Below are 13,007 nucleotides of genomic sequence, written 5' to 3'. Positions count from 1 at the left end.
AGAGGCACGTGCAACCTTATTTATATGATCGGAAATACGTGAAAAGGGAGCCGGATACAGTCGATCGCAAAGACAAATTCTACATCTTACGGTATATTGAAATTCACTGCGCGACTATAATGTTTGCATAGCGAAGTAAACATGGCGACGGAAAGCACTTGTTTAGCTCTGTGTGTGGAACACATTTCATAATATCTCTAGTGGTGATGATCTCAGTGAACTGTCATAGTCATGGAGTATGAATTCAGTGTAAACGCTTTACTTGAAGATGTCATTACCAGACTTGACAGTCGTGTACTTCCACGGGGTTCTCAAATCAACAATGACAGGTGAGATCGAGAAATCAAATTTCTAAACAAATTGGTCAGGTGACTGATCCGCGCAACACAGTACGAAAGTGCACACATGAAACACCTGGGGTCAAGCCAGGTAACGGTTGACAGAACTGTCAGAAGCTTATGTATAGATATTACGATTATTTACGATATTGCGTGTTAATTATTAATTATTGTTACTCAGTAGTCATGTAGAGTAACCGTGCTAGCAACAGGTCGGATAACCTGGGCTATGACAGATAGCTCTAATCATGCTAATACATCATTTGAAATGTTTAAGTACCAAACCAGTATCAGTGTTGTAGCTCAAATGTCCCTGAGCCATGTAAATGAGATACGGATTGCGGTAATTTTGTAACCATAACAAACTCGTACCCCTTGAGAAATTTCGCACCCCAAAACAGTTTGTAACCCTAAAAATAAATAAACTCTTATTTCTAAATATTTGTATATAAGACAATATTATGGTTCAGTTATTGGTTTCGAAACATACTCTTCAGATGGCCATGTTTATCACAATTTCTCTCGCCATAACAAGTTGTGTGATGTCCAAGTATAGCAGTCCATTCATCATGTTCATCACATAGGGATAGAAGACAAAAGAGATGCTGTTGAAATTTCTCAAACACATTTATCACCAGGCAATCATTGCATTCATATTTATAAAGTCAACTATTCATTCTCTACAACATTCACAAGGTACACATGTATATAATTATCATCTACACTTAATCAAGCAGATCACAGTAAAACAACAACCAATATCCCAATTGCATCCAACAATGCTCAATCATTGCATAGTCTAGTGCAGTCTCCATCTCAACTGCTACTGGTATCAAAGGAGCCCATAAGTAATTGTCATCTGAAACACTGTTTTCTTAAAGATTAGCTTCGGTCAGCAGATAACACCATATGTTGTTCTTGTTCAAATACAATACGCTTTTACATTCTGAGTTGTTTAGATCTAAATCTGAATTAATATTTTAAGTGGCATAATTCATTGCTTATTGGATAGGGTTATGAAACTACTTTCAATTTGGGATACAAAATTACTCATTTCTAGGGGTACAAATTTGTTTGGGTTACAAATTTACAAACACCCATGGGATACAATGACATGCAACAACTAGCCTGAGAGACATATCAACTGATCTCGTTAGTTTCCTTTTATGACCAGCATGGGTTACACAAGACCAATTCTAACCCCTTTCTTCATGAGTCTGCTCTTTGTATGATTGTTTATCAATAACAATTAACAAAAACATACAAATTGTATGATTGGTTTACAGGTAAGAATTAACAAAGAAAATACAAATTGTTCAATAACAGGATCTCACCGTTTTTACCTTTCATGTTAACAGAATCCGAGAACACAGAAAGCAGCTTCTCCATGTCATCGACAACATGGGCGAGGCCTCAGCTAAGGTAACACTGTTATAGAAAATATACAGATACATGTCTTTCTGGACCTGATACATATAAGGGCAATACAGTTTGGCAATGTTTTCCCAGGAAAACACTTAAAAATACATTGATATGACTGACTTATACTGTTCTGCTTTTGGAAGGAACCTTTTCCTTAGTCTTTTACCATGTTTACCATGTTTACTGTGGGTTTAATGATTTACCGAAGACTCAGTGCATTGTCTGATTGTGAGACCATGATTATGTTCATTTATTTTCTGTACCCAGTATTGTATCCACAGGGTCATCTTTCAAATCAAATCTATGCAAGATCTTGCTGTTATGTTGCTGACTGCTTCTTCCCGAGGCAAGGGCGTTAACTGACTATAAACATGATAAAAGTCCAGTTTCCGCCCTTGCTGAACTAGGCTAAAATTTCCAGGCTCAATCGTATCGTCATCAGATTTCAGATCTCATGTCACTTGCATTTCCTTCACACAAAATAGTGATGCTCATTCAAGACGATCTGATCGATAATCAAGATCTATTTTGTAACAAAACAGGTCTTACCCATTGAAATGCATCAAATCAACGGAGCACCTTGATAAAAAAGATGAAAAGATCTGTTGACGCCCAGTTGATGGTACACATGCTTTGCAAATCTTGCAGTTTACCAAAATCTGCATGTTGAAATCCATGTTGTTTATGAACCAGATGTATATAGTTAGGGTTAGTACATAGTTTGTTATGTGAGTTTGACTTGTTAATCCAGCCAAAATGTAACTCCGGAATTCCAGCCTAGATTGGCAAGACTTTTATAGTCAGTTATCTCCCTTGCCTTGGGAAGATGTGCTAACAGTAACAAAAAAACAACACATTCGTGTTGTTCTAGGCTCAAGGCCTGTATGGAGCCATCACAGGAGGGCGTAAACTGGAGCTGTCTGATCACATCCTCTATCTCATGAAGGATCCAGGAGCCAACAAGTAAGTAGCTGTCAATCACAACATGAACAATGTTAATCATTCTAATAATCTCTGAGCTCTAAGGCACTGGCAGCAGCAACAACACACGTTCATCTGAAAGTCTGCTACTTTTTATTCAGACAGAACATCTGTCTTGAGTCAGGTGAAGGCCAGGTCTAAACTGGCCAGGTCAATTTCCTGGTGACTAAGTAGTCAGTCAATGTCAGTAGCTGATCATGGGTTAGTATGGCCAGTGCGTCGTCCACAGCCCCCCACACAACTGGTCAAAGTTTGGCATGTCCTGTACTTGCTGCATACTGTTCATCATCATCTTCATGCATAAGTTTAATATTTTTGTTGTCTTAACTGGCTACCCTGAGTCAGTGTGTCTGGGGTGAAACTAAACTGTGTTACACTTTTGTTATAGAGGACATTGTGTTATAGGGTTTGTTACAGGGTATATTATGTTACAAAGTATATTGTGTTACAGAGTATATTGTGTTACGGAGTATTATGTTACAGAGTATATTGTGTTACATAGTATATTGTGTTACAGAGTATTGTCACATAATATTTGGTTACAGAGTACATTATGATACATAGTATATTGTGCTACAGAGTATATTGTGTTACACAGTATATTGTAGTAAATTGTGTTACACTTGTGTAAGAGCGTATGATGTGTTACACAGTATATTGTAGTACAGAGTAAATTGTGTTACACTTGTGTAAGAGCGTATGATGTGTTACACAGTATATTGTGTTACATAGTATATTGTGTTACACAGTATATTGTGTAAGAGCGTATGATGTGTTACAAAGTATCTTGTGTTACAGAGTATATTGTAATTTATTACGGAAGATTGTGTTCCAGGGGATTGTGTGACAGATTGTATTGTTACAGGGATTGTGTTATGGAGTACATTGTGTTACAACTTAATACCATATGGTTTATACAGAGTTGATGTGTCTTGTTGCAGTGGCCGAGGGGCAATAGTTGGACTACTGAAGACAGGACACAAGAAACTGTTTGTGTACGACAACTTCGGGGTGCAGCATGAGATGACGCCATTGTGCATACTGGACTTCTATGTCCATGAGTCCAGACAGAGGCGAGGGTGTGGCAAGCGCCTCTTTGAATACATGCTCAGGGTAAGTCAGTGATTATTGGATTGCTTTAATGGTTTTAAGTGGGGTATTAGCCAACCTTGGATATATGAGCCAAGCACAAATCTGACCCTTGAAATCCAACTGACATTGTTACAGAAGTAATAAACAGCATACCATTTGCAGATATAACATGTACGGATGGTGATCCTTCTATCTCTGGTTCATGTGATGGTGAGATCCACATCACTCAGTAATACACACTTCATACTGTTCACATCCGTGAAGATGTTGGGTAGAAAAGGTCTTCAGCAATCCATGTTTGCCGTAAAAGGCGACTGTTTGTTGTAAGAGGCAACTAATGGGGTTGGGTGGTCACACTCGCTGACTTGGTTGATGCATGTCATCCTATCCCAATTGCATGGATCAATGTTCATGTTGTCAATCACTGGATTGTCTCGTCCAGATTTGATTATTTACACACTGCCATCATATAGCTGGAATATTGCTGAGTGTAAACATGAACACTGTGATGTGACAATTATTGACATTCATCTGAGTATTGTTAACTTTATTTCAGTGTGAAAATGTTCGCCCCAATCATTTTGCCATTGACAAGCCGTCACACAAGTTCTCCATGTTTCTGGCCAAACATTACAACTTGAGGGCGATTATACCGCAGGTCAACAACTTTGTTGTCTTTGAGGGATTCTTCTCAAATAGAACAGGTAGGCTGTTTAATTTGTTCTTAAGGTATTTAACATTCTACCATGACACTGATGAATGCTTGATTTTAATTAGTTAAAAAGAGGTTTCCATTTTGATACGGAAACCCCTTTCAAAGATATTAAGCCTTTTCACACAAAATATGTTCATATGAATACATCGATAGCCTAGATATCAATTCATAAATAATGTCTGCCGATCGATCGATCGAGAGCCAGGTCTCTAATACATGACGAGTCAATGGCTCTTGTGAAATTAATAGACGGCCTTGCGTCTATTAGAGGAAATACTGTAGTTTGATATCAGATGTTTTGGGCGTTGAAGGCCGCAACCCTGACTACTTCGATGCTGACATTACAAGATTTAATGAAGGCGTATCGTTTACATACAAATGAAATGTTTATGAAACTGTTGCGGACATGTGGCGACCAGCATTGGAACAGGCTATTTCCTCATTGAAACAACCGACAATGAAAGTAAAATATTACATTATAAAAAATGTTTGAAGAAACTTTATTCATGAGAATATATTGTTTACAAACCTTTTGGTGATCGATATTCATTGCCATCTCCGTCAGCCACCACTGTTAAGATTTGGCAGGAGAGGATTTGAAAGTCCATCAGAAAACACTCCTCCCTTTGAAAGATGAACACAATGTCCCGACATCACTGAAATCAAAGCACACTTGATCATAACAACTTATCAAAGTTGATGAGATTCATTTCAGAACACGCACAATTAAGAAAATCATGCACGAACCATTGTTGCTGGGCCACTGCTATCACATTAATTTTCTTTCACACGCAGGCGCTGAATCTGTGAAAACTTGAAATTGACAGGTCAAAAAGGACCCCTCGTGTCAAAATATCCAGCTTGTCTGCAGCCTAAAAAGCTGCTGTTCAGTCATACTCCGTTCCATTGGTAATCCTATTGTACCAGCAGGTTCATTCCCACATGATTACAATACATTATTTTGATTGGACTATGCATAAACTCGTTAGTCCAGCAGAACTATAACCATATAATTCCAGCATAGTTTGGCAAGTGTGGAAACTGGTCTTTTATAGGTAGTTAAGAACTTTGCCTCCGGAAACTGCAACAATATCAGTGAATCCGTCATGAAAGCCTCTTTGTTTTACAGATGTGGATCACGGCAGGTCCCGAAATGGTCGACCTCCTGTATACAGAAAACCAGGTAAAAAGGGAAATATATTTTAAAACGCTTAAGAAAAAACAAACAAAAACCAATTATGATTACTGATTTACTACTACTAGTTAGAAAATGGAGGAAGCCCCCAAATTGTTCTCTATCATGAAGTAAAACGTCTGGTAACTTGAATTTTTAATCCATTTTGAAAACCCTGTTGGGATTCCGTGTTTGAATTGGTTCCCTGCAACCATTGCTGGTCCTAAGAGGCGACTTAGTGGATCAGATGGACAGGCTTTGGTCATCGTACCCAGACGGTGTTGATTGTTGCTCACAATATCAATCACTGGATTGTCGACTTGATTGTTTATATCATAGGAATATTGCTGAGAGCAGCGTTAAACAACAAACACACATGCACCATTTTGTAAAAACAAAAAGGATATTTGATTTGTCAAATTGCCTGTCTATCTCTTTGAGTGACCTGACGTATTTTCGTGAGTGGTACAACTTCTTTCAGGTCACAATATCAAATAAATATGTAAATATGTAAATATGTTATTGACAAGAATGTTTTTACTGGTCTTTCTCTGAAAACCAAGGGATCATTGAGTCCGACTGGAAGCAGTATCAGAATAGGCAGCTTGGGTTGTATACTCCCCAGGGAGTTGAGAATGATAACTGGAATGCGAAGGGATCCACAGGTCGGGGAACAAATAAGACTGCATTTGAGCAGATACTAGTACCTGGATACCTGCAGTATTTAAATGTATAAAAAATAATGTACTTTAAGTGAAATAAGATGCTATGAATCTTTTATAAACTCTCATCACTTTGTGAAAACTGGGGTAGGATATTAAATAGTTTTTTCCTGATAAACTCATTTTTGTTTGATACACTGACAGAAGTGTAAATTATGTTTTTAACAGAGGATCAGAGGAATGGTGGGACGTACAGTAGAGCCTACACAATGGACAGTAAACCCCCACCTGGTCATCTACGGGGGCGCCCACCGTCTGGCAAGTCCTCACACAGATACCAGAACGCTCCATCGGTCAACCCCCACGCTGGTCAGCAAAACAATCCAGTATGTAATGTTCACCAGAACGCTCCATCGGTCAACTCCCACGCTGGTCAGCAAAACAATCCAGTATGTCATGTTCGTCTGTCCATTTCATCAAGTATTCAATTACAGTAAACTACGGTTATAATGAACTCAAAGGGACTACTAAGTTTAGTTCGTTATGACCATAGTTCGTTATAAGTACATATACAGCATGACTAAAGCATGTAGTCGGGACCAAAAAGTAAGTTTGTTATATCCGTCAGTTCGTTATAAGCGTGTTCGTTATAACCGTAGTTTACTGTACATACGTCACTTTAATCCTGAGCGTCAGTCATATTTATTGCCAATGAACATGTTTTTTTTCATATTTCTGTATCATATTAAACATACTCTGCTATTTCAATAAAATGACATGTTTGGCAACTGATATTGTATATAGATCCGATTTGAATGTGTCCCTCAATTGTAATTATTGGTATTTTTGGTGGGAAGAAAATATTTCAGTGATCCTCCGGCATCATTTTTGTTTTCAATGAAAAGAATTAAAAATTCTACCCCCTCCCCATGTTTGAGAAGAATGTGCCTGAGAACCATTTAATTTTGTTTATACTGCCTAACCGACACATGAAACCATACCAACTTTCATTTTCAGAATCCTGAGATAAGTGATCTAAACTTGAACCCCCGACCAAACAGCGGCTCGAAACAGCCTCGGATGCTGAGTAACAGGAGCCCCAAGTAGGTTCAGTTGAGATACAGGGGCACAAGTAACCCGGGTGTTTAAGTGCTACAAGACCCGTGAAGATTCCGGGGTAGAATAGGTCTTCAGCAACCCATGCTTGCCGTTAAAGGTGACTCTGCTTGTCGTAAAAGGCGACTAACGGGATCGGGTGGTCAGGCTCACTGACTTGGTTGATGCATGTCATCGATCCCAATTGCGTGGATCGATGCTCATGATATTAATCACTGGATTGTTTGGTCCTGACTCGATTATTTACAGACCGCCGTCATATAGCTGGAATATTGCTGAGTGCGGCGTTAAACAACAAACATACCAACCAACCAAACCAAGTGCTACAATTCATTCAGTGTTCCCATTTACCGGTAATTACCAGTTTTTAACTGGTAGAATTAGGTTTGGACATGTATTTCATGTGACAGCCAGTCCCTGTGGACAGGCAAATAAGGTACCTTATACATCTTTGTTGTTGAACGAAACATTGGTGATATTCAGATAAGTACATTTTTCGAACAAAGTCAGCTTGTCTGTTACCATCAGGGTTTGCCTATTGTCTATTTTTGTGCAAGGAGATAACATTTCGCTTTGCTTTGAGGTTAAATATATATTTGTTTTGACTTAGTCTTGAAATACCCCCCAAAAATGAGAAAATTGTGACTGAACTTTGTGTGAATGACGTGTAAATCTAACTAAGTTACTTCAGAAATGACGTCATGGCATTTATTTGTTGAAAGTTCGGACTTACAAAAATTAGTGGGTTGTGGTAATTTTTAGAGTGTTCATTGTGCATGGGATCAAATGCTAGATTCACCCAATTACGTTTCTAGTTTTGTCAGGACCATTCCTGTGCTCCTAGATTCCCCCGAATACGTTTCTAGGTTTGTCAGGACCATTCCTGTGCTCCTAGATTCCCCCGATTACGTTTCTAGTTTTGTCAGGACCATTCCTGTGCTCCTAGATTCCCCCGATTACGTTTCTAGGTTTGTCAGGACCATTCCTGTACTCCTAGATTCCCCCGATTACGTTTCTAGGTTTGTCAGGACCATTCCTGTGCTCCTAGATTCCCCCGATTACGTTTCTAGTTTTGTCAGGACCATTCCTGTGCTCCTAGATTCCCCCGATTACGTTTCTATTTTTTTCAGGACCATTCCCATGCTCCTAGATTCCCCGGTCAATGTTTCTAGCTTTGTTACAACTAGAATACTGTTTATAGCGTCATAGGGCCATAATTCTGAACTGGTTCTCAGTGCTTCACCTTGCCTACAAGATGGAACTGAATAATACTGACAAAGTGAATAGTTTTGTCTTGTTCAAGCAGGACTAGAAACAAACTCTGAGGACCAGTGTAATTAGGTTTCCACAAGTCCTCTGGACCATAGTCTCAAGAAATACACATTTCTAAGGCTACACCAACAGGATTAAAAATGAATTGGAATGATACATTAAAAAAAAAAATCAAGCATGTTTAACAATTCAAGATCCTCCTTGACAACTTTTACATGTGTCTTGTAGCCCTGTGCACCTGGACATACGAAGTCTGTCAGCGGGCAGTAACAGCAGCCGCGGCCTGGGGGCAGGCATCAACGTGCACAGCCGACACAACGATGCCCCTCCTGACAATCGTCTCCAGAGACACAGGAGCCTAGACAGACTGCATGCACTAGAGTCCAGAGTCCAAGGTACACGCAGCATACGGTATATTTACTGGTATCAAAGTTACCAGTGAGCTTCTGCATATAACAGGACCGACCCTTCACCCCCAATTCATTTTGGTCTCGTAATTTCAGCTTATGACAGGCAAGAAACTTTGATCAGGATGCCGTTGTACAAAACAACCTTAGCACTGTTGTAAGTCTATGTTAAGGTATGGGAGTTGAGATGACCTCAGCGCTACGACTGTCGTAAGTCTATGTTAAGGTATGGGAGTTGAGATCACCTTAGCACTACGACTGTTGTAAATCTATTTTCAGATATGGGAGGTGAGATCACCTTAGCACTACAACTGTCGTAAGTCTATGTTGAGGTATGAAAGTTACGATCACCTTAGCACTACGACTGTCGTAATTCTATGTTGAGGTATGGGAGTTGGGATCACCTTAGCACTACGACTGTTGTATGAGTTACGATCACCTCAGCACTACGAAAGTCATAAGTCTATGTTAAGATATAGGAGTTCTGATGCATCTTTGCACTACGACTGTCGTATATCTATGTAAGGTATGGGAGTTACGATCACCTTAGCGCTAAGATCGGTTTGTACAACGGCACCCGTGTCTAAGGAAATAATGAGAAAGACTTTTGCCACGAGTTACAAGCAGTGTTTGAAATAGCTGCCTGCCCACTAGCCAGATGCCAGTGACTGTTAAATTGGGCTATTAACATTTCCTTAAAGCTGGCCAGACTTTCTACATAAAAATGGTAGTCAATCCATATTTATTTCTGCGAATCATCAAGTCAGTTAAGGCATCATTAAATGTCAAAGATTATTGTCATATGTTTTTATTTGGTGGTTTATCAGAAGTGTTTTGAGCTAGTAAAATATGATGAAGGCTTGCAACAGTGAACTTTGGAAGCTAATTCTTGCACTGGTTACACTAGGTCAATAATGATCCATATAACAAATAAAATCTAAAGAGTCAAGTTCGGGGCCAGCAGACTCATAGAATTAGGCAAAGGCTGACCTTTGTGTACTCTTTCAATATCTGTCAGGTTTATATTGTTTAACATTCTGCTCTGGTCCATCAGATCCAGGTCCCCCGATGTTGCAGCGAGCAGGTGCCCCCCCGGGTTACGCTGAGATGATGAATCTCCATCATGACTACCAGGGCAGACAGGGGCATCTCAAACTGCAGTCTCTCTCATCATCCATGTATGTCTGAATCTTTCCGTCTTCATATTGTTATGATATAAATAATACCCTGGACCTCTTCACTACCCATGCCACCATTTGAATGTCACAATGCTATAAATAGACATACAATCAGATCAAAATGTTCTTTCATGATGTAAGCTAACAGCCGTATCATATGTACTTGTCTCGACTTTTGCTTGCTGTTGCCTCTTTTTATACACAGGAAAACATCTTTTCCAGTTAAAACTTCATTTATATCAGTCTTGTTTTTCGTCAAAATACATTGAGGGAAAATGATCATATGTCCACAAGACAATTTTTCCACCAAATTTGTTCTTTAAGAATACTAGTTCATATTTAAACTCAGTATTCCAGACATTGGTATAACCACCTCTCTGGTCTAGTGGTAGAGCGTCTGCCCGGAGATCGGAAGGTCCGGGGTTCGATCCCTGACCGCGTCATACCAAAAAACGTTAAAAGATGATACTTGTTGGAGCTTGGCATTAAGTGGCTAAAACAAGCACTGGTCGGCTCGGAGTCAGTATACTGTGTATGAGTGGGGTATTCATGTTAAACTGCAGCATAGTATCTCTGTGGGCTAGCACTATAAATCAGCATCAGTCCGAACTAGTGCAAACAGACACACAAACACACACACACACACACTCATGCATGCATGTCGCTATATAAGTGCAATAATCTTGGACGCGACGTTAACCCCCATTTTACCTCACCTCACCTAGAAGCCCATATTTGGTCCCTTTTCCCTCCATGATATTACTGGAATATTGATAGAATTGGTGTAAAACCATTCTCGCTCACTATCCACAGACTTTTAGGACATAGTTAATTCTTAACCCTGCTTTACACATTCCAGCCTCCCACAAGTCCATCCACCCCCCCAGAACAGCAGTAGCCACCACCCCGGGGGCCGGACCCAGGTGCCAGTGCTGTATAACCCCCCATCTGCTCGGTCAGCCTACACAGCATCATCACCCTCAACACACAAGGACAGCAGCTGGACCGTCCATGGCATCGTCCCCAACCACAGGAGCATCGCATCTCGACACAACATGCACAATAGGCTGTGGTGACCAAGGCTGAGTGGTTGAATATGAATCTCTTCAAATAATCTCCACTGTGTGACACATGTAGCAGTACCGTTACTTCTCAGGGTTGAATGATTTGGTTACAGTCCGTGCATTACTCCAATGAGCTTTCAAAGAACAGATATAGTTAATAGAAAGAGGATTAGATGAATACATGAGACGACGCCTGGCTTCTCAAAGAAACAACTGCTTCTCCATTCAACAGCAATTTCTTCACCTTATTGACCGCCTGAATATGCCACTCGAAAGAAGTTAAAGGGACAGTATGTCGATAGTTCTGCGTGTTTTTAAATCATGCATGAAATAAATTTCGAGGGTGACGTCACATGCCCGATTCAGTTCTCAAATCAAAACAATAGAGCTCCACACAGTGAAGCCTACAACGCAAGCACTGCCCAGAGTAAACTGGCCTCAGTGTTGTTTTTTAATAGAGGCAAATTGGAGAGAAAGTTTGTGTGTTTTTCTTAAGGCTGAGTTACAAAATACTAAATACTTGATTAGATAAGAAGCCAGTGTTTATCAATGCCTCAATTGCAATAGAAATATTCCTCTTTCCTACCTCACTCTCCTACCCAGGGCCCTTGTGGACAGCCGGTATCTCTGTCACATCTTACACAGTCCGTTCTTGTGTTTTTCATCTGTTTCATTTTGGATGAGTCTGCACATTTAAATAAACATAAGTCATGAAATGTTTAACTTTCATTGAGAAAACATCCTAAAACGTGAAAAACAATTTCCATTTGCATATTTATCCTGCACGTGCTGTCATCGAAGCCGTACGGAGAGCTAGCGATAGGGTCACTTTGATGTGTAAAGCTATACTGTCATGCACCTCACTGTCGCAGTTGTAGAAATTTTTCTGCATAATTATGCAAAATAACATGTATGGTGCACCAAAAGGTTTGCATTTGGCCTGTCTCTTGTTTCAGAATAAGTTCGGTCAGAATAAGAAAAGGTTTGGTCACGTGATAAGCCCTCACTGGTGTGATCACTGGAGCAGAAACGGAATAAAGCAATCAGAGCTAATTAAGCTCATGGGGGCTGGGGTATCTGTTATTGTTTACAAACAAAGCTTCAGAACTGTTGACTTCCTGTTCCTTGAAGGACACCTGATGTTTTCATATGACTGTAATTTGTTGTATGAAAATATCGGGTATTCTTCGTTTGAGTAGTATATTATATTTGTTAAGAATGATGTGTGACCAAACGAAAGGAGTATACAGATCAAATTTTATAGAAATGTGTGAATTTTCCCCAAAAAATTAAAAATTAGGCATTTTTTGACAAAAGTACAAAGCTGAGGTCTTTGTTGCAATGAACGTAGCATTGAAATGCTCTGTGAAAAGTGGGCTTGGTTGACGTCTCATTGGACAAACCACTGGAGAATGTTACATTTATGTTTAGGGTTGTAATTGTGGATTCATATTGAAAAGTATCAGTACAGTGGTGCTCCAAAAACTAATACACATATTCAGGTAGGGTCAGGAAGAAAGGGACATTTTCTAATAAAATATACAATACTTTTGCATTTAGTCTTTTCAGGGAGGGTTATAAAACAA

General features: G+C 39.6%; 1 protein-coding gene across 2 annotated transcripts; it reads left to right on the top strand.

Annotated features, from left to right (window-relative positions):
• The first annotated feature begins 157 nt into the window (after positions 1-157).
• Positions 158-12,437, top strand: LOC139458980 (alpha-tubulin N-acetyltransferase-like). Of its 2 annotated transcripts, none has more exons than XM_071240420.1 (11): positions 158-329; positions 1,697-1,760; positions 2,632-2,723; positions 3,683-3,854; positions 4,390-4,537; positions 5,678-5,731; positions 6,613-6,770; positions 7,402-7,487; positions 9,001-9,167; positions 10,234-10,357; positions 11,217-12,437. In XM_071240420.1, the coding sequence occupies exons 1-11, from the start codon at positions 232-234 to the stop codon at positions 11,431-11,433; spliced, it is 1,380 nt and encodes a 459-aa protein (XP_071096521.1). In that variant the 5' UTR covers positions 158-231; the 3' UTR covers positions 11,434-12,437. The 2 variants fall into 2 exon arrangements, with proteins under 2 accessions (XP_071096521.1, XP_071096520.1); XM_071240419.1 differs by having other exon boundaries at positions 6,613-6,833.
• The last annotated feature ends 570 nt before the right edge of the window (positions 12,438-13,007 follow it).

This window comes from Haliotis cracherodii, unplaced genomic scaffold (genome assembly GCF_022045235.1).
Source record: "Haliotis cracherodii isolate W230 unplaced genomic scaffold, xgHalCrac1.p SCAF_13, whole genome shotgun sequence".
In the NCBI taxonomy this organism is placed as follows: domain Eukaryota; kingdom Metazoa; phylum Mollusca; class Gastropoda; order Lepetellida; family Haliotidae; genus Haliotis; species Haliotis cracherodii.
Note: the sequence above shows the minus strand (reverse complement) of the source record. Positions and strands in the feature narration are given on the sequence as shown.